Genomic DNA, 24226 nt, shown 5'->3' on the forward strand with positions numbered 1-24226 from the left:
GGCGAACCCACTAATATTTTCCTGGTTCTGAAAACACTCAAAAGAATCCTTCACATAAAGCTTTAATTTACAGTCACGTGTCACTATCTTACTGGATCAAGCAACGTAAACCAATCACTAACCGATGATTAGTTTTATTTTTGCTTCTTCTGCACCTGACCCAAAAACGCAACAAACAACCCTAATAAAGTACAACATCGTAATAAACTTAAACAGCCAAGGGCAATCTCGTCTTACCAACACCAAACTATATCCAAGTCGTCTCCGAGTCTCATTACCACCGATAAACCAAAACGCGAAATCTTTTATATGCTCTTCCACATTTGTCCCCGTCAATGGCTTTCTCGTAATTCTCACTTATTTCCGATCTCAAACTCTACTCGCCGCCGTAGATCTCATCACTCCGTCCGACAAGTTTAGGGTTTTTATTTAGGGTTTATTCATCGCGGATTCGATTCGGTTATTTAAGGATTTTGAGTTAGGGTTTTGATTTAAGATTATCAGTTAGGGTTTTTTTTTTCAAATAACAGTGATGCCGAGGAGTTCGCGACACAAATCGAGTAAGCACAGCTCGAGAGATGCGAGAGACTATTCTGATTCTGAGAAGGAGAAGGAGGCGAGTTTTTCAAAGGATCGGAAAAGCAGTAAAGAAGAGAGTATTAGTACTAGTATTAAGGTTTTTAAGGAGTCTGGTTCTGTTGAGAAACGGAAGCTCGAGGCGGCGAATAATAAAGAGTCGGGAAATGGAGATTATTTGGAGGAATATTCTTCCTCGAAGCGGCGGAAGGGGAGAGGTGAGGATGGAGTGAGTGATAGGTGGAATGGGGGAGGGGATGATGAGAATAGGAGCGAAGGGACGAAGAAGGTGAAAGAGAGGTCTTCGAGTGAATCGAAGAGTAAGAAGAGAGATGAGAGTGGTGGAGGAGGCTATGTGGAGATTGAGGAAGTGGTGAAGAGAAGTAGTGGGAAGAGTGAAGGGAAACATAGGGAATCGAGTTCTCGGAAAGAGGGGAGAGATGGTGGGGCTGAGAAGGAGAGGGAAAGGGAGAAGGAAAAGGAGAGGGACAGGGATAGAAGAGGCAAGGAAGGAAAAATTGATAAATTTGTTGATGGAGATGATATGCGAGCAGTGAAGCAAGTTTCTGATAAAACTGGTAAGGTAACTAGTTGATGATTTGTTGGTTTTTATTATTATTTTCCATATTCTTAGGTAATTCTAGTTATGAGATTGCATATGATGATTGGGACTGTTACAAAATTTACACTGCTGGTTTGTTTGTTGGCGTTAACTCAAGCCAGTGTATTTTCAGTACTGTCCTAGACTTAGTTTAGCTGTAGGGAATTATAAGTTCTTACTGTATAGTGTTAGAACGTAGAAGTGAAATCAGATCTCAATTGTTAGTGTAAGGAAAGAAACGTAACTTCTAAGGTTTCCCGAGGGTATCTGCATTATTATTGGACCAAACTTGACAATTTCACAGTGAACTTGCATAGTGGATTCAGGTGACCTTTCGATGTTGTTGATGTACAGTGAGGCTAATAGTTTGCTTGAGCTGTCAGTATCACTTGACATATAGCGCAACAGATAAAAACAAATGTTTTTCAGTTTTTGGATTCATTGATAAAAAGAGACGGGCGCTTATCATCACAGTACATATCTTTCATGATTTCGGATAGGCTTGGTCTAGTCGGTATATTTTGCATGGCAACTTCTGTTATGCACGAAGGATTAATTTTATCATTGCCTATTGGCATTCCGACTCATTAAGATATTCTTTTAGATGATTATTGTGCATGCAAGATTGTTTATAAAGTTCTTTATCAATTAAATTCTACAACTGTCTTTGTTCTGAGTTTAATGTAAATTAATAAATGGTTAATTTTTACAGATATACTGATGGATTGAGTTCTTTTTTAGATCTACATGCTAACATACCATGTTTGTCCTTTACTCCGATGTTAGTTAGTTATTGCATTCTTCCAATTCATGATTGTTATAATCACTCTTTTAAAGGGTCGTCTAAGATCATTTGTGATTCAAACTTACAGCCGTCCTAAATTCTGTTGAAGTCATAACAACCTTGAACACCTTGGACAGTTTTAGGATGTTCCTTTTGCTAATTATATTTGCAAGTGTAGTACGCTTGCGATCTTGAGGAGTTCTACCCTGCTGATCCAGCTGTAATTTCAGTGCTCCTTCTGCACTCTGTTTTATTCAGATTCCTTTTCATGTTGTGGAGGTGATTTGACCTCCTCCCTCTTCTATGTATAAGATGGTTTTCTTCTGTTGTGTATATGTTGCAACAGTCTGATAAAAGTGCTGGAATATATTTAAATGTGTATGCGCTCTAAACATGTTTTTACTTAAATTGATTTTGTTGAAAGGTTCATCAAATGTACATAGTTTCTGAAAATGTTAAGATTTTGCATTTATTTGTTGAATATTCTGCTAGGATTGACTCTTGCTGTAAAATCTTGGTAGATCTGACTATCTTGTTTTACAGAGGATAAAATCTGGTTCTTACATTTCTTCATAAACATTTTTGTGTCACTTTCAGATGTAATGCCTGTAATTTTTTTCGTTTTTGTTGAAGTATGTATATGCAATTCGCTCGAATGTTGTTATCTGTCCTTCCCTAGCTGTTAAAAGAGGATGGAAGTGGTGGAGTCTCATTACAATCACTTTTAAGGTTTTCTTGAATATGGGTTTTTAACTATAGTTTTCATCGACCAGTAACAGGGTTGATATTCTTGGATGATTCTGCATGTACATTTGGAGTATTAGATATAATGAAAGGAGTCAAATCAATAGGACCTAGGTTTTGCACGCAATTTGATCCCAATTTTTTTTCGTTTTGTTGGATGATACGATCAGTGTTTTTGCTTTGGAGCCATTAAATGTTTTCGTTAGCTTTGAGTGTATTTACGTTTTCCTATTTCCGTGCTTTCTCCTTTCCTATGTGTCTATAGTTATGCTTCTTGTGCTTATGATATGAAGGCCTTCTTTTAGGAGAACATTTAGTAATTAGTACTTCTTTAGCACTAGCTCTCCTGTTGGAGCCTAATTTTAACATCAATCTGTCCTCATGCAGAGTCAAATGCACGTGATTGTTTGAAAAGTCCTGAATCGGATAACTTGCCTGATAAAAGAACTAGGAGAAAGCGAGATGGATCTGGCGATGGAGATAAGCATCAGGATGATATTGGAGGCAACAATGACAGACGATTTTCATCGAGGGAAGATGTTCCCAAGGATGGAAGACCAAAGGATGAAAGGCACAAGGATGAGAAAAGTAGAGATAAATATGGTGAAGATATGGATAAGGAAAGCAGGCATCGTGATAACAAGCTAAGAGATGACCGTGCTGCCAAAGATCACATATACAGCAGGTCAGATGATAAGCACTTGAGGGAGGATAAAGATGCAGAAAATAGACCAAAGAAATATAAGTCTCAAGAAGTTGATCATGACCTTGAGCGAGATCGTGATCATGATCGTGACTTTGACATTGGTGCAGATCCTGATCGTGAAAGTTACCAGCGCGATCGAGAACGTGACCATGATAGGGACCGAGATCATGATCGTGATCGTGGCTGGGATTGGGATCGAGATAGAGAACGGGACCGAGGTAGAGACCGGGATCGGGAGAGAGAGCGGGAACGTGACCGGGAGAAAATATTTGACTATGATGGGTCACATATGGATGATCGAGGGGCTAGATATAAAGATAGCCGGGGAAGAAAGAAATCTCCTGAAGATCATGATGATTACAATGAAGTTAAAGCTAGAGGTGGCAAAACACCTTATGCCGACATGGAAAAGAAGTCTTTGAGCAGAAATAGAGTCGAGTCTGATGTTGACAGAGGAAGGTCCCAGTCACGCCAAGCTCACCAAGATAATAGGAGAAGGGCCTCTCCAAACTCCAGTACACATGGTGCTGCAGATGATGATAGGTATCTTTATGTGCTAATTTTTTTTGAAGAAATTGGAATACTGTATGACTTTTTCTGTTAGGTTTGATATTTTTCTTGTGAATTTTTTAACCTCCTGTCTCAACCATTGGGGATTTTTTTATTTTTCTTTCGTTGATTCGTGAATGCTTATATTTTCTTTTCATTTTTTTGGGAAATTGAATCACATTGCTTATTTCCTTTGATGAGTTTGAGCTTGTAAACAGCAAAACAGTACATGATGTTAGATTTTAATGCATATTGAAGCTGGAGGACATGTAGATGCATGTTTATCCATCTCTACATGTTTGCTTTTACAGACTGCTTCTCATTTTACCTATCTGTCTTTTTATTCATGTGAAATATTCATGTTTTCCATTATGGAGATTAAATTTAGCAATTGCCACTAACCTGGTTTATATGTTTAAATGCTTCACTAGGTTTCCCTTTTAACTTACAATATCATCTACATTTGTTTGTGTTGTTTATAGTTTAGGATACAATCAACTAGAGTCTTTTTTATTATAGAATAGTTTGAAACTTGTAAAATCCACATGCTATTCTTTCGATTCTGTCAGCTTCCCACTGGGACAATGGATAATGAAAGCTGTTCAAATTTTTGTGCTAACAATGGAATGTCTCTTTTGTCAAACTAATAGCATGGAAAATACACTCTGGTAGCTTTTATGCATGAAAATTGTTGATTTTAAAATGCAATGTTATGTAGATTACTACTTATGTTTTCTATAAATGGGAAGTAGGTATTTGAGAGAATTGTCTACTTTTTGCTATTAGAACAAAATGATGGTGCTCGTTATTAACTTTTACTATTTTCTGTTGCAGGCACATCAAACAAGAAGAATTGAAGTATAGAGAAGCTTTGATAGAGCAGAAATCCAAATCAATTTCTTCCAGAGAGATAACTAGTTTGCCAGGATCATCAGATAGAGCTCCGAAGTACAGATCCTCTGAGAAACTATCTAAAATGGATGACGGCCATATGGGAGAGTTAGAAAGGTCTTCAAGCTCTAAAGCATCACCTATGGGCCTGATGGATAGATCTCCTTCATCAAGTCTGGAGCGTAGCAGATACATGAACAGATCTAGTGTTAGACGGAGCCTTGAGATTGAAGAATCAGGAAGGAGGAACAGTGCTTCTATGGGTGCAAGAGATTTCTCTACTGATGACAGACCAAGTCGTGATTTACCTTTGGAAAAGTCTCTAGCAGAAGAATCGACTTCAGTTGATTCATCTTTTTATAATAGAAACAGTCAGAGCAACTCTGTTTTGATTCCTCCGTCTACTTTTAGGGGTGGAGTTGGCAGCCCTTCTTTCCTGGGTTCTCATGAAGAAGATGGTAGAATTAATAATAATAATCGCTATAAGAGGAGTGGTGATCCCAATATGGGAAGGGGTCAAGGAAATGCTTGGAGAGCTGCCCCAAATTGGTCTTCACCTATGGCAAATGGTTACATTCCTTTCCAACATGGGCCACCTCATGGAGGTTTTCAAGCAATGATGCCGCAGTTTCCATCTCCTCCTATGTTTGCAGTCAGACCTTCAATGGAAATGAATCACTCTGGGATTCCTTATCATATTGCTGAAGCTGACAGGTTTCCGGCTCATTTGCGTCCTATTGGATGGCAGAACATGATAGATGGTTCAGTGCCTTCTCACATGCATGGATGGGATGGGAATAATGGTATGTTTAGGGATGAGTCGCACATATACGGAGGAGGAGAATGGGAGCAAAATAGGCATCCAATTAATGGCCGAGGATGGGAAAGCAGTGCTGACATGTGGAAAGGGCAAAATGGTGATGCGAATTTGGACATGCCCTCTACATCCTTGAAAGAGGATTTTACAGAACAGGCCCCTGTGGATGATGTTTCCACAGGTCAAAGGTCGCAAAATGAAAGTAGCCATCTTGGGCTTCAAGCAAAAACTGTTGAAACAAAGCTAGCTGTCACTCCCTTAACAAAAGAATCTCCTAAATTATCACCTGAAATTATTCATGAGGAGACTTCTGATCCTCCAAAATTGTCGAGTATTGATACTGTTACTTGTCTTTACAATGCTTATCTATCCAAGCTAGACATTTCAATAGAGCTTGCTGATCCAGAGCTGTATAACCAGTTCACGAGCTTGCTGAATATCGAACAGAGTGCTACAGTTGATGAAGGCTTTGCTATGCTAGTAAATTTGAAGGTAGAGAACTGCAGTCTTAGTCTTCTATATCTTTTTGCTGGCTTGTGTCTTCTCATTTTTTTTTAATTCTTCTAAATTGTTCTTAATGTGACAGGATGGTGGAAGAGCAGTACCAAAAAGTTCGAGTACATTGTTGAATACCTCCCTTCTACCCACGACTAATGATTCTGTTTTTCAGGTATCGTCATCAGCTACATTTTTCTTTTTGTGACTTGTAGCTAATGTTTTACTGTGCAGATTTGTGTTTGGAGTCATTTAGAGATGCTTTTAACCAATAAAAAGTTTATTGTGACTGTTTTGCTTCAATAAAATCTAGAAAACTCATAGCTGAGAACCGGGATACATGGTACATTCCATTTTCTCAGCTCGTGTTTTCCCAGCAGTAGGCCGTCTACTGAGGTACACAAGTTGTGTATTTGCCTCTATAGAAGTAAAGGCTTGCCTGACATCTCTTTAGGTGTAGCTCTCTTTTAGGATAAGATGATTTTAATACTCTTTTAGGATAAGATGATTTTAATACTGGAATCGTAAGTTCATATAAAACTATCTTTTTTTTTCTTTAAAAAAGGGTTTTCTTTACGTCTTTAGGCGTGTTCTCTTTTAGGGTCTGCCTTCTGGAATATAATTTTTTATTTTTTTAAATCAACTAAGCTTAATTTACAGCAAGCTTTGATTTCTGACTATCTATTATTTACTTGCAGAGAGCCATGGACATCTACAAGAGGCAGAGAGTATGTTTGAGTGGTCCATCCATTGCTAATGGTGGGATGATAGATGTTATCACCACATCCAGAATAGAGGAGGAGCAAGTTCCTGACAATAATGTGGACATAATAAAAGAGGAAATTGCGAATCACACTGCAGAAATGTCTGATTTGCAGATGATGGAGTTGGAAGGGGAGAAGAAAGTAGAAATTCCAATTGCTGATGTGCTGGAGAATTCAGATGTTGCCTCCGTCCAGAATATAGATGCTGACCTGAAGTTAGAATCTTCAGGTGAAGCTATTACGAATGATAGTCCAGAAGAGCCCCTGACTATGATTGTTGATGGTGATAAGGATGAGATGTCATCCAAGGCGGTGGATTTAGAAGATCCACCAAAGCCGATGGAGTTGATTTCGGTTCCTGGTGACGAGCCAAATGCTCTACCAAGTGAGGTGAGTCAGATGGATGAGACTGAAGGTAGTAATAATTCTATGAATTGTGACGAAGGTCAGGGAATTGATGATGCAAAATGTGGTTCTTTAATAATTAAGGAAGGTTGTTCATCCCCGAATGCATCAGGGGAGTTGAATGAGAGTGAGTCGGTAATTTTAAGTCGGATACATGATTCTCCTGAAAGTACACATTGAGACGATTTCTTCTTATCCTATATGTTATTTCTTTATTGCGTTTTTTTGGTTTAGTTATTTTTGCTTTGTTGCTTCTTTTTCGGCAAGAAAATAAAAATGAAATATGCTCTACTGTCCCCTATATTAGGGGTCATTACGCGCATTGAAGTTCATCTGCTTTATTAAGTCTTATGTTCCTACTCTTTCGTCTAGTTGTAGTTTAGACTTTAGATTAGCGTTTGATAGTTTAATTGTGCGTAGGAGTGATTATGCATTTTTATATAGTATCTGCTCTCGTGCGTGATAATATTGAAGGTGAGGCTGGAAGAAACAGTGTCTAATCTAATGGAATTCTGGTGGCAATCAACTCTTCTTTTAACCTAGTTGGATTGGAAGGTTAGTTTTATCACAATCCGGCCAAACAAGGTTTTGCTATATGCTGACTTACATTTCTATTCTCTGTCAAAATAAAGAAAATACTTCGCATGACAAAATAATATTCTGAATACTAACGTGCCTAGAAGTGGCTTTCCCACCCGACTCGATCCTAAAAATGTGTCACTTTTTGATGTGTATGAAATGTGGATAATTCATTTCTATCCAAATTTTATTCAGATAAATTATAGTTTTATTATTATTAATGAGTTGTACTCTCTTTGTTTTAAAATAATAAGTCATAATTATATAAATCAGCAAAAGTTTAATTAAGCTACTTCTAAAAGATATTTATTTAGTATTAAGATAGGAAATAATATTTTATTTGAAGCTGACTATTTAGGATAAATAATGATATGGACCTCGAAATATTTGAACCTTCAAGCGAGTGAAGAAATAGACCACAGTGGCTTGCATCTCAAAACATTGATCATATTCATGGCTTCGTCTACTTCTCGTATTTGACGAATTTGTGCCAAATTCTACTACGTGCAAATAACTGATGATACAACTAACATATCCAATTAATTGTTTAACAAAAATAAAATATATTTGAGACAAATTAATATTTTTAAAATTGTATTTTTATATTGAATTAACTGAGCCAACTTACTCACTAATCGCTATATAAATATGTAGTACTAATTAATGTTCCAAAAATTAATTATTTTTTTATGCACTCTAATTTATTGAATTAAACGTAATAATAAAAATCTCACAGCCGCAAAAACTAGTAGATACACTCGCATCAGAAAGAAAGCTTTCCCCTCTTATCCCACACGTTTCAAATGAAGAAAAAAACAAAGGCAAGAAAAAGAAAGCACAGATATTATCATACTATTTGATTACTTGGTGAAGCAAGCCAAACGCATCCGTAGACTGGCACGAGCTAAAGCATGGCATCACCAGTCAAACGCCATTCTCTCACGCAACCGCCACGCTCTCCTCGTCTCTATTATTTACGCACAACCTCTCCTCTACTTCCATTTCAGTAGCTCGCATTTCTTCTCCGGTACGCTTTCCGTTCTCTTTTTTCTTGGATTATCTGATTAATATTTATGCTATTTTTAATTTATGAAATGCAATCCATATCCTCAAATATTCTTTGAAAAAGTCAAAATTGACGGTTATTATTATTATCAGAGGTGATGGCGCTGCGTTTAGCTGATTTCACTGCGACACCGGAGAAATGTTATAGTAAGGTTTTGTCGACGAGATTGACTGTTAGGTCCAGTTGTTTCTTCATGTGCTCTACACGTAATTTTGAATTTAACAACAGAAAAGAGTTACGGAAATTGAGATGTTCTCTGTGGTCTACGTCTAATGATAAACCTAAGGAGGTTTTATCTCCGTTGCGATTAGCTTCGGAGGATGCTGTTTATACTTCTGATTTGGAGAAGGAAGAATCTGGACATGTTATTAGGTTCAGGATGTCTGATTTTAAACTGATTGATCGTGTCAGTATCGGCCTTGGTGGTCGGGTATGATTATCTGATTTATCTTATTCGCTTGTGGATTCGATTGTTATTCGATGTCGAATGTTAAATTTTCTTGGTTTTGTAGGCTGATGAGGTTGTTTATGAAGCTATTGTAAAGAATTCTAGCAGGTTAGCTGTTAGATTTTTGTTTGTCTCCTTAATTGAATGAATTTATGAAAGTTTATGGAGAATAATGTGGATTTGCTAATTTCTGCAGTCCTTTGTATAATACTAAAGTTGTGCTTAGACAGCTTGTCACCGAACAAGCTCAACGTAGAGGAAAGCGAGCAATTGAGGTTTGTCTGACAATAATAGTAAATTTTACCTTTTGATTTTTATATTTCAAATCCTAAGCTTTGGACCTTGATTTAAGTTAATACATTTAGTGCATCCTATAGGTACTGAAGAAGCTCGTTCGTCAAAGGCCGCTTTACTATTCTTATTCAATGCAAGTTCATGGTTACTTTTGCTCACCTGCACCTAGTGGGCGTGATTCGTTTACCCTGGTTCATGGGGTAGGTCATTCTCTTCCTAAACTGGATTATATAGATGTTACTTATCAAGAATGCCAGTATTTTTTTTACTTATGCTATTGGTTTGTCTAGGAAACTCATGTTGATTGGTTTTACATTCACAGTGTATGTGCTTGTGGTTTAACAGTTGGTGCTCAGAGTTGTCTTCTGGTCTATAATTTTTTTTTTCCTAGCTGTAGATATTAGGAGTAAGGTAGTATTGTAATAGGGGAAGATAAATTTGATCATTTCTTGAAGGCCCTTAACGTTTCTGCAGTATCATGGCAGTTTTTCCTTACAACATTGGCTTCAACAGTCAGACTGGCTTCCTACCTTGGAAGCTACTCTTGTGTTGGATGAGGAATCCGTCAGGAGGGTGGGAGATGACACAATTGGAGGACCTGCAGTCTCTCGGCAGTTGCGAATCATTCGTATATTGATGAGGGATCTCTTAATTGGAGTATGCTTAATTTGTTAGTCCCAGTGACTACATTTCCTCTGTATGGAGTTCAATATAACAAAGGTCTTGACATTATTTTCTTCAGGTGAATTACTTGCACAGTCATGGACTTGCCCACACAGAGTTGAGACTGCAGAATGTTCACATAAGCCCAGTGGACAGACATATCAAAGTAAGCATAGTTGCTCATGCATTTTCTCATCTTATATCAATTGTAGGGAGTGAGAGTCTATGACTTCTAATCCTTGGAAATTCAAATCTATGACTTCGAAATCCTTGGAAATTCAATTCTATGACTTCTAAATCCTTAGAAATTCAAATCTATGACTTCTAAATCCTTGGAAATTCAAATATTTGACTTCTTAATTTAGAAGTTTATTTTTTGTATGGATTTCTAATGCTAAGAAAAAATGGGTTTTTTCAAAAAAAAAAAGGTTTTTGTGCCTTGTCTATCATCTATTAATGCTTCTAGTCAATCAATACTAATTGACTTCACATAGTTCGGCTGCAATATATATTCTCGTGAATCCTGGAATCGGGCTAGCTATAAACTAGCACTAGCTTATCAAATATGTCATGGAACATTTGATGCCATTCTCAAATAATTGGAGCACTCTTTTTACAATTCGTATCCTATTCTCTAGTACTTTTAAAATTCAATTTTTATTAGGTTGGATTACTAGGGAATGCTGCAGACTTTTACACGGATGGTTCAAATAATACTGCATTGGACAACAGCGTAGACCGGCGTCAGATGATGATTGCCTTTGACATGAGGTATGTATTGAGTCTATTTACTACTGAAACAGAGAAATATGTAATTCTTTTTTAAGTATAATATTTCTGGCAGATCTACTTAGAGCTTATTCTTTTCTCAAATGTTGTGAAGATGCCTCGGATTCATGATGGCAAAAATGGTGCTGCAAGAACTCATGGATCCGTTAATTTTCACGAAGTTCAAATCATTCCTAATGAAGGTATAACATGTCATCAGTTTTCAAATATACATATATGATAAACTATACCTCTGGGCTACTTACAAAATTTTCATTGTAGGAATATTTGTATATTCTGCGAGATGCATGAAAACTTTATAAACAATTCCTTTTTTCTGCAGAAATATGATTACTGTGTTATTTGTTGGTCTCTTTATTGAATTCTTGTTCATGTGTACAGGGAAATGACCCTTCATGCTTGCGGGAATTTTTATTGCAAATACTCGGTAGGAATTCTCCATCTGGCAGTCCTGGACTTCAAGTAAGTCTTATGTTCTACTGAATGCTTAAGTATTATGTTCTACTAAATGCATGTTGTTCTTAATCTGTATGAAAGTATTTTAACTTGCTGCTATATTTTCTTTTATGTAGATACTTGATCGAAATTCAGGTGCAGGGTGGAACCTTTTGTCGTTATTGCTTGCTACCAAACATTCTAAAAGAATAAGGTATTCCCTTGTTTTCCATTTGGAAATTAATGTAAAGTTCCATGCACTGCATTTTAGATAATTTATGACTAAATACAGTTGGTTTTTTAAGACATATATTGCTTTTATAATCATCAATTGAATTTGTTTTCCAGTTGCTTGGATGCTCTTAGACATCCATTTCTATGTGGACCTAAATGGAGGGTTGTCCCTTCAATGGACATCATTAGATGGGGACTTGGTTCAACTGCAGTGCGCATTACAGAAGAATACATATATAGCCAGCCACAGGTATACTAGTTTCTTCATAAAAATCAGAACTTTAGTCATTTTTTCAAATGAATTACTCTGATGCACAACCATGTTTGCTTTACTGATGGTACAAACTATATGGTTTTACCTTTGAGATTGATTTATTTAAGATGTTATCTTATTAAAGTCCAACTGCATTTTCAATCAGATTCGAAAAATTATAAATCATTCAAAAGTCAGTTCACCTTAATGTAAATGTAGTCATTAGTCGGCCTTTTAAATTTAGTGGAAGTGCTGGCCCTGAATAACCAGCCCAGCATTGAGTCCGATTTTATGTTTCAAGTTTATGATTTTTCGTGCTGTAATTGGGACCTTCTGTTTAGAGTCTTAAAGTGCACATCTTTGTAAGTTTATGTGAAGTCTTACTCCATTTTCTTTTAAGCCAGCGTAGATTGATCAATATGTGATACTCTTGGAGTCACCTTTACATGCTTTTGTATCCTTTTGCTTTGTAAAACCCTCGTAATTACATCTTTAGCATTTAACGTCAATTTAAACATAGACTAAATTGTGATTTGATGTTATAGCGGAATAGAATTGCCTACTTCATTGAATTGATGGAGATGCTGAATCCTCATTCAAGGCCCAAGGTAAGAAATCCACAGCTCTTTCTTTTATACATTGGTCTTTGCAGTCATTTACAGGCACTATCCTGACCACTTGGTCTGTTCAGAATATTTACGCTTTCTCCATTTTACTTGCAGAACTGGTTAGAGTTGCTTCCAGGAAAGTGGCGTCTATTATACTGCACGGGTAGGCACATAGGCTTAACCTTTCGCCAGCCTTCTTCTCGTGTCCTTATTGGTGATGCCATTCTGACTGTTTCAAGACCATCAAAAATGAATACTAGCCTATCATTCACCTCTGCTGTGGACTTCACAGTCATGACCAGTGATGATTGGCCTCATGACAAGACTGGTGTAACTGGGAAATTGGACATTAACTCTTCGTTTAAACTAATGTCTGGAAGACGATTATATATTAAGGAAGAGAAGACAACAGCAAGGTTGTCGTTTGGTCAGTCAAACAATTTGGATTCCGCAATGAAGAAGTTATCAGGGAAAAAATGGAAGAAAGTAATTCCTTATAAGGAGTTCCCTTCTAGTCTCCCTGTGGCAAAGCTTGTTTCAGGTGAAATAGAGGTGACGATGAATATAAATGACGAACTCAAAAAAGATGTTTCTGCAGGAAATGTTGTTCAAGAAGTACGCACACAAATACCTCCTGAAATGTTTGATTTGTCAAAGCTTGTTTGTGGGACATTTGTGGACTCAAGGCTACTAGTCCTTCGTGGGGTGAATGGTTCAGCTCTCTTGTTTACTAGGTCCTGTATTGATGAGAAATTGTAGATAAACTTTGGTTACATGTGTAAATTATGTATTCTGTAGGTTATAGAATGCATTCCTTTAGTTTAGCTAAAAAGAAATTCCCCTTTCAGTGTATAAAATTGTTAAATAAATTCAAGTAGTCAGTTATTTTCATTTTCAGTACATTCTACCTTTGTGGAAATTGCTGATACAAATATCAACGAGTAATAATAGACAAGTCATAGGAAAATAAGAAAGGTTCACTAGGATATATTATTTTAAAAAAAAAAATCAAATTACACTTTAAACAACTTGTTTTGATTTTCCAAGTGGCACCCGACCTCAAGCAATACGAGCACATATAAAGTAGAGCCAAACGCGTTCCTAGCTCGTGCATAACCGTGCCTTTCTCGGATTGCTACAAAGCTATCAATCGGAGAAATTTACAAGTCTGCTATAGCACAACATATAGAATTCCATAGACGGCTCAGATGGTCTGATGATGTTACTTTAATTAGCTCATGCCTACCGATTAAGGTTACTCTCCGGAAATCATCAGCCAAGTGCAAAATTTAACCCGCCAGCGTATTTTACTTAGATCAATCCCTGACGCTGCAGATCGGTGTATGTCTTTTTGTTATAGATATTTCCTTCTCTATCTTCATATTCCTCTTCAAGATCAGGACGCCACTTGTTCACTCCTTGTCGCTCTTGGATTTTTTTCCATAAATCTTTTGCTTCCTGCAAAAGAAAATGCTCAAGATTTGTTTAAAGTACATAAAAAGAAACATAAAAAGAAGAGTTTCCAGCGGTATAATGAACATATATGTCTAGTCATATCTACACTTTCATGTGGTGTAATCACAACCATTAGTCTCTGTGATCTTATAGCTATAAACAACCAGTGTAGAGCACAACAGCAGCACTTACATCTAGGATGTCTTCTCAAACCAAATAAAAACAAAATTCCCATCTTTTTACAAAACCGAACCGAAATTTTAAGTGAAATTTTTCAAACTGAACATGTCAGTTCGGTTGGTTTACAATAAAACTTGACTACATTTTTTAATGTCCAAAACCATCTGAAATATTGAATTATTTTTATAATCTTTACCGGAATAATACCAAAATTCAATACTCCATTTCAAATTCAAATTCAACGTCTTAGCAAGTATACCTCAATTGACGTGATCTCATTGAAGTTCTTGGTGTTTGGAATGCCAAGACATCGCATTCCATGTTGATGCCTCCACTCCTTGAAATGTCGCTCAAAAGCCCTACGCCCCCAGTAACTGTAATTACCGCATATCTCACACTTGAATTCCTGAGAAGCGGTAAAGAAATAAAAAATCCCATGAGACAGGGTGATAGAATAGACAAAAGAGTCGATGGAAACTCAACCAAACTGAAAACAAGATGGCAAGCACTGATAAATGATTTAAGACGACATGGACACAGAATATAGTTTCATAGGCCATAAACCTGACCAAGACCATGAAGTTTATACAGCCAATAAGGTATAGGCTTTCCATCCCAACCCATTGGTAACTTGAGAGGATTATATATCTGTTGATCTTCATCATCACTTTCTGTGTCGGCTTGTGTCTCTTCCTGCACCAAATAATCAGATCAACCATTAAACTCAACTGTCCTAAGCATTAAAATTTGGACATTTTGGCCCAATTCCCAATGTGATGATAACATATCAAGCAAATAAATAAGGTAGGTACGTTTGATAACAAGGTGTCATTTTCATTGCGTTGGACAAAAAAAAAATCGACCGAAATTGTTAAGTAGATTGCATCATGTGGAGGAAGACGTGAAGAAACTTCAACTGGATAACCTGCTTGTACTTGGTTAAAATTCACAATTGTCATAACTAACAAATACAAACTAGGATACGGTTTAACATTTAAATAACTAAGTTCATGTGCAAGATTCCTAAAAAAGGTCCTAGTCAGAATATTTAAAAAAGTGCCATTATTACTTGGGCAATGGGTAGCTCAGAAGACAACATTCGCATTATTCAAATTGGACTCAAAGGCAACAATGGTGGTGTTAGATAGAGCTTCTATGAACAAGCAATAATCAAAGGTGGAGATTTTGATTTCCATCCCGCACCATCATCAACAGCTATTCTTATTGTGCCTAAGCCCTCGCCAGAGAGAGCATGGCATAATTGCTATAAGTTTCCACCCACTCCCTAAGTATAATAGTAATTCATGCATGGACCGTACTATCTATAATCAATATAAAACAAAAAGGTAGTAATAAATCACACTGGAGATTTTACTTCATAAGCTAACAAATAGAGAGAGATTAATGAAGTGACATAGCAACATATCAACATAATTATATCCAAACAAATTTTACAAAATTATACTAAATTTTATATTCTTACCTCCTCCCGTTCAGTTTCCATTTCATCATATGTCAAAGCTTGCTTCTTGATGACATTTTCTTTTGTTCGTACAATTGTCTGCAGAAGGTGACAATTCATATAGTCAAAATCAAATGCAGCACAAACATGAAATGAAGCCGACAGGTCAACGGTTTTGGATCTAAAATGCCAATTATCAGGAAGAAAGAGATTGTCAACACAAAATAGCTTACCTCATCCAACAAATCACACAGCTTTCTTATTTTGACCTCCAGCAGAGCAATTTCTTTAGAATTATAAACTTCTCTCAAGGAAGCTGCACCACCATTCTGTTCTGTCCCACGTGAACCTTTCACAAAATGTTTCTTATCTAACTTCTCAAGAGGTGTGTCCTGCACAAAATAAATAACAAAATACCCTAATAAGCCGCTGAAAGGAAACTCGTGCACAAATTAAAAATAGCTCATCCAGTACTTTAAAGTTCAAACAAATTTTAGAAAATGAGACCCTGTGCAATCAAAAGGATGGCTCAGCATGAAGTATTCAATTTTATAAATAAAGTATTGTCCCGATGGCGTCCAGATAAGAAAAGGAGCTACAGTAACCTTTGTGAGGAAAAGTCTCTCTGCACGCTGCTGAAGAGTACCGCCAGTCTTTAATCCTAATGCAGACAATGCCTGCCACGATAACACGAATAGACAGCAAAAGTCACTACAAGAGGTTCAATGAAATCTAAATATCAGCACATTTACATGGAGAAAAACTGCTGCGAGCAGAAGAAGTAATGTAGAAATACTGAAGCAAGAAAGTATCTGACAAATGATAATTGCACACATCATGGGTCCAATCGTTGCCACTAACCCTTTTTCTCGTTTGAAAATGGATTTATTTTAATTGAGTCAGTTTTAAATGGAACCAATATCAAACATGTTCAATATTTAAAGTCATACCATTACCATTCAATATTAAGCAAACAATAAAAAGAGCCAAAAAAAACAACATTTTTGTTTATAATATTGTTATACACTTGATATCTGACTTTCACTAGAATCACCCCATCCCTTGTGAGGAGAATGAGAACATGGCATTACAGCATCAACAATGCCAGATAACCAGAAAGTGAGCAAAAGAATGCTTCACAACTTTATGACATTCAACCAAAAGAAATTAAGTTGTGAAAAAAATAGTAGCTGACTAGCTTTAAACTGAAATACCACTGCAAAAGCAACACCTACCTCCTTTAACTTTTCAGGACCCACATCAATTAATTCTTCAACTGTACTGTAAAAATCGAGGTCAATCACAGTATGTTGAGCTCCATTTTCTTGAGCATTCTTTTCCCATCCTAGAACTTTGCCATTTTCCCACTCATTGTCAAATTCATCTGCCACCTGCCATAACATCCAACATCATCAAACAAAACCATATGATTAGAACCTACTCTACATTAATTTAAGTTTATGCATGTTAATTTACTTCAGAAAGATGCCAAAAAATATCATATCTATCAAACCTTTGACAAAATCCTATCAAGATCTTGCAAGGGCTCTGTTCTCTCAAAACAATATATTAGATATTGAAGTAGGTTCTCCATATACTCCCTGTATTGCCTGCAGAACATCAAAGCAAAAATGAATATTGTCAGGACTTGAATGAATTAAAAGCACTGAGAGAAATTAAGGGTAACGAGTGCATATCTTCAAAATAAACAAGAATTTCCAAACTCACAAAAGCATGTGTGAGTGTGCATTACCTATTGAACTTAAGCTTAATAGGAATATTATGCGGTTCGGGGAAAATATCAAGGTAAGCAGAATATTCAATAGGCTCTCCAAATTTAGAATTGATGTACTGGTTGTACAACTCATGCATGTCGAGATATTTCCCAAAAGCTTCCTGTTAAAATATTGACACAAATTATAGTTGCACTAGATTTCCGGAAGCAAATTCAAGTTTCAACAAGAGTATATGTGAATTATCAAAAGAACAATCTAGTAAGACAGAAAGAGAATAACACTACCTCGCCAGTGAAGTGAATAACAGGCTCCTCTTTAAGAGCAGCCTCGTAATCCTCATTTGTATCAACAAGACCGCGTGCAGCCGGATTCCTTCTATGATACTCGCGTATCTACAGTTTAAAACACAATGTTCACACATTTTATAATCCTTAAACAACACTCTGAATAACATTTTAACAGCTATTAAACCTCAATCAAACGGCGAAAAATCAATATCAAACTGTAAAAATCACAAAAGTCGAACCTCTTTCAATCTATCATAAAATGCACTAAACACATTAGTTCCCGTAGCTGTTTGTCCACCGAGAGCAGCAATTTCATCTTTCCTAGCATTATCTTTATCGTCATATACCTCAACCTGAATAATAATATGTAGTTTAAAATTAATTAAAAAGTGTTTAATTACGCTGATGATTGATAGATTAATGAATAATTAAGAGAACTGAGAGACTGAGAGAATTTGATTACGAGTTTATGAGTCTTGGAAATGATATCGTCGATCATATTCCGAACGCGGTGGCTTTGGAAGAGGCGGTCCTTATTTGTCGCCGGTTCATTCTGCAGATCCTTTACTATCAGTCTCTCTAGCATCTCCACCTCCTCGTGCGTCGCACGTGTTACCTCTAGTAGCGTCGACGACATCTCTTATTCGTAGCACTCTCTGCAACTACGGCAGCAGGAAGTGAACGCTTATAATGGATAATTCACGGTGGCCTGTTAGGGTTTTTCGTTTTTTGAAGACGAAGAGAAGAAAGCAAATAGTATAAGGTGAACGTCTATTTGGAATGGATTTTGGACTGATTTGTAAAATGAACATAAAGTTCTGTGCTAAATTAACACGGATACAATTTGAGCAAAGGGTCAACCCAGTCCTTCAACTTCTGACTCGGGATCAAATAGCTTCACTTTCAGATATTATGATCAATTAAGGATAATGCTCTTTTTAGGTCAATTAAGGAAAATAACGGGATGGTCCAATTTCGTTCTTAATTGATCTAATAATAAAAAGTATTGCTCTTAAGTGTATTTTTATTAATTGATCAGTTTAGTTGAAAGTGAGTTATTTAACTTTAAATCACAAATACTATTTTTAATATATCCTCTATAGACTAACTTATCATATATTAATTTTTAAAAATAGCATTAATATAACTTATATTTATAATATATTTCAATTTTTAATATAGAACTATTATTTCTAAAACATACTAGTTTTAAAATTGATTTAATTTAATTAAATGATAGAAGAACATATTAATGTATTTTATATCGTTGTCTTTTATATGTTTATAACTACTAGTTTCGCATTACGTACTATGCACGTGGCTCGTAACGTAACTCGTCAATGAACATATTAGTAAATTTATTATAATTATATTAATTTTTTATTTATAATTAATATTAAATTAGTTAAGAATTTTTATAAAAGTAAATATAATATATTCGGTTAGTAATTTTTTTCCATACTGAATTTATTCTTCTTTTGATTTTATAATAACCATAATAACCATAATTAACTTAATTTTATTAATATCTTTAAAAATAATAAGATGTGACCAAATAGGTATTCCTACTAATTTGAAGACAATTTAGTTATTTTTTATATACTAAAAATTAAATTGGAGATAATTTAGCTACCTATTCTAATTAGGACTTTAATAACAATAGTGATTCATTAAATAACTAATTAGTTAATGACTATAAAACCTTTATTTAAAACTAAATTGAAGATAATTTACCTACCTATTCTAATTAGGACTTTAATAACAATAGTGATTAATTAAATAACTAATTAGTTAATGACTATAAAACCTTTATTTAGTAGTAAACTGAAAAGGATTATTCAGTAAATTTGCTTGTCCCCTCCCCCATCCGTGCTTTTATATATAGTATAGATATGTCAATATGAGAATATTTCATTTGGTATAAACTAATAAAATAATTAGATAAAAGATAAAAAAAAATTAAGTTATCTAAAAAAGTATGTATGCCTTTTTTATTTATTGTTATCATTTAACCCTTGAATGTTTTTAAATAGTGCAAATAAACCCTACACTTGAAAAAAATCACAAAAATAACTAAACTTTGAGGAGCTAAAAATAATTAAAAGGCTTAATTGCTATTTTCAAGAAAATTAAAGGGCTTTTTTGCAGCATTTAAAAATATTGAGGGCTTAATTGGCCAAAAGCACTTAAAGGACTTGTGTGCTCCTTTTATATAACTTGAAGGATTCTTTTATAACAATTACTGTATTCAATAATTTTCAAACGGTGTCGTTCCCTAACAGTCAATCAAGAGACTGTTTCCTTGTGCTGTTTGTCCATCATTGATATTTTTGGTGTGTATGTGTAGTTACGGATCAGAATGTGAATTTGGAAAACAAAAGAAAATAATGCAGAAGCTAAAGGAGTTGATATCATCAGGGGATGATGATGGTGGAGAAAGCTTACTGTTATATAATGAAGATTCAGATGCCTATTTTTCTCTTTCTCCTACTCAGGTTTCAATCCATTTATTTTCTTCATAATTTCTCATCTTAATTTAGTTAGTTTAATCTTAATTCTGCTCTTGTTTTTTGTCTGTTTTTATTCATATTATCATCAGAGATTGTATGCATTTGCCGCCTGTTTGCTCGTGGGTCTGCTTTGTATGTTTCTGGTATGATTAATCATCCTATGCTACAATTGAATTTTTTTTTTAAAAAAAAAAAATTAATCTAACTGAAGTTTAGTTACATCAGACAAGAAATTTGTTCTGGGTTATATGGTTTGATGTTGAAAGCTTACATATTTATAACTTTTGGTTCTATTGCAGTCAATAGTTGTCATTTTAAAGCCTATCAAATTTGCAGTTTTATTCACCTTTGGCAATTTGATGGCAGTTGGAAGGTAAACAAATGATTTATTTTCGTTAATCTTGTGTCGATTTTAAGCTTTTATATACTCCATTTGTTTCGCGTTGACCAATTAATCTAAATTCAATCAGTAGGACGGTATCATTGTCTTTTGTGTTCGTGTATTGTTGATATTTAGGATATATATATATATATATATATATATATATATATATATATATATATATATATATATATATATGACATCAATTAGTCTAGTATTTCTGCTTCTGTGATGTCTTTGGAAATGAATTACGTGGTTCAAGAGTGTATTCGCAATAGTTAGTGATGCTTAATTGTTACTTTTCCATGGATTGTATGCAAGTGAGTTTTTCTTTCTTGTTTTAAATTTTAATGGACGGAGTTGTTTTCATGATCGGCAGCACAGTCTTCCTTATTGGACCGTTGCAGCAATTGAGTATGATGTTTGACTCTGCTCGCAATTATGCAACAGCTATCTACTTTGGATTTGTTGTTATCGCTCTTATTTCTGCTCTCTTGGTAAGTTAGCAATCTTGCTTCATTTGTGGACCAGAATATTAGTAACAGAATTTAGCTTGGTAGTTCACTAGTTAGAAGGAAATGTGAGAAACTTTTCTTGACAATATGTTTTCTGTTTAATAGACTAAAAGTGTATGAATTTATCTTGAGTATTTTTACATAAGTTAGTGGTTTATTACATTTTTTTCTGATTGAGGTCTTTCTTGTAATTATTCAATATTTATCATCTTACACTATCTCTATTGTGCATTTTGCTATTCCAAATATACTGATCCTTCATTAAACATGCCTCTTTTAAGGGTTGGCAAATAAATCCTCTAAAACAATTTATTTGAATCGAAATTTCTGGTTTAACCAGTTCAGTGGTTTAGGTTTTGGTTTTGGTATGTAGTTTTTAAGTTTTATGATTTTTGATTTAGATAAAGATTTGAAATGTTAAAAAACTGCGGTGAACCGGTCCATACCTAGCTCTACCTTTAGTTGTGCTAACTGGATTGTGGGGCACAAGCAGTTATTTTTCCTAATTTCTCATTTTCTTATTACAGATCCACAGCAAGATTTTAACAATAATTGCCGTCATCTGTGAAGTTTGTGCCCTTATTTGGTGAGTTCTCTCGCTATCATTCACGCAATTTCCCAACCATTTGTTTTATCATCGGGGCTTGAGAATATAAGCTGAAAGTTGCACACTTTAGTTTTCTCATATAGTGTAAGTGTAGTTTTTTACAATCTGTTACTGAAATGTATGATTTCAGCCTCTAATGCTTATGGCAAGATCACTATAATAGATTTTTCTGCATGTAAAAAATACATAACACCATGAGATACTCTTAATAGTATTCTGCATCACTTGCATATGTTCTAATATGAGATGTTTCAGGTACTGCCTTAGTTACATTCCATTTGCTCGGACAATGGTGTCTAACTTGATGATCCGGTTATTTGACACCGAGCTCTGAATATATACAAATTCAAGGAAACTCATTGAATTCCGGCTTTGTATTAGGGAGTTTTATTAATTCATTTTTTCTCCTATTTGAGTTTGCACATGATTTGCTTTTGTTTATGTAACTGAGTGAAGCTTTGATGCTCAATTATGTCGGCGTTTGCCCAGATCCTGAAAAGAATACCTGACGCTCTTGAAAAGCCTCAAATTTGATGAGGCTCATATGATGTAATTAGAAGAATGATGTTTGTGTAAGAAAACTACAAGAACTTGAGTGATATTTTTTTTTTTTTTTAAAAAATTTCTTATTATAATCGATGCAGTGGTAGAACTAGGATTTTTATTTTACTGAATCATATATTGTTCATCTAACTTTTGTTTAGTTTTTTTTCATATGTTCGATTTAAAAATATTTTAAAAAATATCATTAATTACCTTTAAAACTAAAAAAATCATTTACCTTATCTATTTATATAATTTATTAATTTATCTAATATTAAATCATTCAATCGTAGAAAATATGTTGAGAAATAAAAGGTATGTTAGGAAATAAAAAGAGCAAAAATATCTTTAAAAAAATATAAGATAAAAAAACTTATAAATATAAAGGTTAAGCATGTAAATATAAAAAGATTCAAAGATTAAAGTAAACGTACAAAAGAATGAAACTAGAGTGTTTATTTTTTTTAAAAAAAAATGAGTAACAATGTCTATAATTTACTTTATATTTATTGAAATTCATAATTTGGGTCCGTAATTTTTATATTTATACTTTATAAGTTTTTTTTTATCTAGAGTGCAAATGTACTATAAATTCATACTTTATAGTCTAACAAATAACATTGAGATTAGTTAATTAAACCTAAAATCTCAAAACTGGAATTTAACAAAAAAACAACTAGGGCTTGAGATCTGAACCGCCACACGGGCTCGCCGGCTCTAACTCCGCTCCAGAATCTAAGTCCACTACGTCATCCACGAATAGAACAATACTATTATGATATATTATTATGTAATTTATTTAATATAATTTGATTAATTACAATTTTTACATTAAACTTTTTTTTTATTATTTTTAGTTGTCATGAATGACACATGTTATGTTTGCCCATAACAGGCTAAGGATGACAAAGACTTTTGCATATCTTTTTCTTCACCTTTTGACTACCCAAATTGACATAAGGGATGATTTGAGCCTTACATCAAAAGCATGTGAGTCAGATTCTCATACTCAAATCTCTTTCTAAAACAAAACTTGCCAAACTGGGAGCTGCCTACAACTGATCTATGTGCCTTTGAACCCCCAAAACTAAACTTCTACCTAATTACAAAGCAATCCAAATTATTTTTGTTAAATAACCGAACCAAACTACGAACTTCGATTTGGTTCAGTTCTGTTTTCGGTCTGGTTAGGGTTTTCTAAGCCCTTACTAAACCGTACATCTTGACAACAATTGTGCAAATGTTCTATAAAGTGATTTAAGAGTGGTCATATTACCTTTAGGAAACACTAGGGCCAGATTGAAACATTTTACAAGAAAACAGAATCAAAATACTTTGATTCAAAGATACTTTGATTCAAGTATATTAGAAACTTTCAGGTGTGCATGACTAGGAATTTAATATTTGGTAGATTTTATCTCTAGACTTACCTCAACTAAATAAATTCTTACGTGTACTTTATTTGTCATCTCATTTATAGATAGAACCAATAATATTATAACACATCATTTATTCAATCAGATAAATTTTATCATATTATTCGTGTACATAACTAACTATATTAGTATAACACGTCATAAAATATATACATATTTAAACTATGTAAACTATAATATTGATATTAATAATAAGTTAACAAAATTATTAGTTTTGCCTATGAATAGATATAACATTCATGTACTAACTAAGTCGGCTCAGATCAGGTGTTGTAGCACCAAATTTGGCTAATTGATTAAGCAATTAAACATAACAAAACCTACTAATAAAGTGGTTGTTTGAACATCACAGTCATTGATGCTATGCTACACCATGCCAAAACATCAAAATTTTCCTTTTCCAATTTTAATT

The 24226-nt window shown here is 34.6% G+C and overlaps 4 protein-coding genes across 4 annotated transcripts; 3 read left to right on the top strand and 1 right to left on the bottom strand.

Moving 5' to 3' along the window:
* Window positions 1-176: 176 nt before the first annotated feature.
* LOC126673469 (uncharacterized) lies at window positions 177-7677 on the top strand. The gene is made up of 5 exons (XM_050367623.1): window positions 177-1154; window positions 3093-3954; window positions 4795-6160; window positions 6255-6338; window positions 6862-7677. Exons 1-5 carry the CDS (start codon window positions 533-535, stop codon window positions 7510-7512), a joined length of 3585 nt encoding a protein of 1194 aa, XP_050223580.1. The 5' UTR covers window positions 177-532; the 3' UTR covers window positions 7513-7677.
* Window positions 7678-8720: 1043 nt separating this feature from the next.
* On the top strand, window positions 8721-13598 carry LOC126673470 (probable plastid-lipid-associated protein 14, chloroplastic). The gene is made up of 14 exons (XM_050367624.2): window positions 8721-8938; window positions 9070-9407; window positions 9490-9533; window positions 9622-9700; window positions 9803-9919; window positions 10194-10376; window positions 10462-10548; window positions 11047-11153; window positions 11266-11353; window positions 11553-11633; window positions 11744-11820; window positions 11955-12090; window positions 12639-12701; window positions 12816-13598. The coding sequence occupies exons 2-14, from the start codon at window positions 9075-9077 to the stop codon at window positions 13458-13460; spliced, it is 2040 nt and encodes a 679-aa protein (XP_050223581.1). The 5' UTR covers window positions 8721-8938; window positions 9070-9074; the 3' UTR covers window positions 13461-13598.
* Window positions 13599-13668: 70 nt separating this feature from the next.
* LOC126673471 (splicing factor SF3a60 homolog) lies at window positions 13669-18620 on the bottom strand. The gene is made up of 12 exons (XM_050367625.1): window positions 18285-18620; window positions 18061-18174; window positions 17819-17926; window positions 17552-17694; window positions 17312-17408; window positions 17034-17189; window positions 16404-16475; window positions 16032-16190; window positions 15820-15897; window positions 14901-15029; window positions 14596-14742; window positions 13669-14159 (listed from the first exon to the last, which is right to left on the bottom strand). The coding sequence occupies exons 1-12, from the start codon at window positions 18456-18458 to the stop codon at window positions 14013-14015; spliced, it is 1524 nt and encodes a 507-aa protein (XP_050223582.1). The 5' UTR covers window positions 18459-18620; the 3' UTR covers window positions 13669-14012.
* Window positions 18621-20090: 1470 nt separating this feature from the next.
* On the top strand, window positions 20091-22436 carry LOC126671410 (uncharacterized). The gene is made up of 6 exons (XM_050365177.2): window positions 20091-20316; window positions 20421-20474; window positions 20631-20704; window positions 21093-21210; window positions 21756-21814; window positions 22091-22436. Exons 1-6 carry the CDS (start codon window positions 20161-20163, stop codon window positions 22167-22169), a joined length of 540 nt encoding a protein of 179 aa, XP_050221134.1. The 5' UTR covers window positions 20091-20160; the 3' UTR covers window positions 22170-22436.
* The last annotated feature ends 1790 nt before the right edge of the window (window positions 22437-24226 follow it).

This window comes from Mercurialis annua, linkage group LG3 (assembly GCF_937616625.2).
Source record: "Mercurialis annua linkage group LG3, ddMerAnnu1.2, whole genome shotgun sequence".
Taxonomy (NCBI): Eukaryota; Viridiplantae; Streptophyta; class Magnoliopsida; order Malpighiales; family Euphorbiaceae; genus Mercurialis; species Mercurialis annua.

Excerpts from the sequence above, each read along its gene's own strand:
- LOC126673471 (XM_050367625.1), bottom strand. The coding sequence starts at position 18,458 with ATGTCGTCGACGCTACTAGAGGTAACACGTGCGACGCACGAGGAGGTG. Across the intron at positions 18,175-18,284 it reads TTTCCAAGACTCATAAACTC|GTTGAGGTATATGACGATAA; the intron begins GTAATCAAATTC and ends ATTATTATTCAG. Across the intron at positions 17,409-17,551 it reads ATTAAGCTTAAGTTCAATAG|GCAATACAGGGAGTATATGG; the intron begins GTAATGCACACT and ends GATGTTCTGCAG.
- LOC126673470 (XM_050367624.2), top strand. The coding sequence starts at position 9,075 with ATGGCGCTGCGTTTAGCTGATTTCACTGCGACACCGGAGAAATGTTAT. Across the intron at positions 9,534-9,621 it reads ATTGTAAAGAATTCTAGCAG|TCCTTTGTATAATACTAAAG; the intron begins GTTAGCTGTTAG and ends TAATTTCTGCAG. Across the intron at positions 11,354-11,552 it reads TCAAATCATTCCTAATGAAG|GGAAATGACCCTTCATGCTT; the intron begins GTATAACATGTC and ends TCATGTGTACAG.
- LOC126671410 (XM_050365177.2), top strand. The coding sequence starts at position 20,161 with ATGTGTAGTTACGGATCAGAATGTGAATTTGGAAAACAAAAGAAAATA. Across the intron at positions 20,317-20,420 it reads TTTCTCTTTCTCCTACTCAG|AGATTGTATGCATTTGCCGC; the intron begins GTTTCAATCCAT and ends TATTATCATCAG. Across the intron at positions 21,211-21,755 it reads CTCTTATTTCTGCTCTCTTG|ATCCACAGCAAGATTTTAAC; the intron begins GTAAGTTAGCAA and ends TTCTTATTACAG.
- LOC126673469 (XM_050367623.1), top strand. The coding sequence starts at position 533 with ATGCCGAGGAGTTCGCGACACAAATCGAGTAAGCACAGCTCGAGAGAT. Across the intron at positions 3,955-4,794 it reads GGTGCTGCAGATGATGATAG|GCACATCAAACAAGAAGAAT; the intron begins GTATCTTTATGT and ends TTTCTGTTGCAG. Across the intron at positions 6,339-6,861 it reads CTAATGATTCTGTTTTTCAG|AGAGCCATGGACATCTACAA; the intron begins GTATCGTCATCA and ends ATTTACTTGCAG.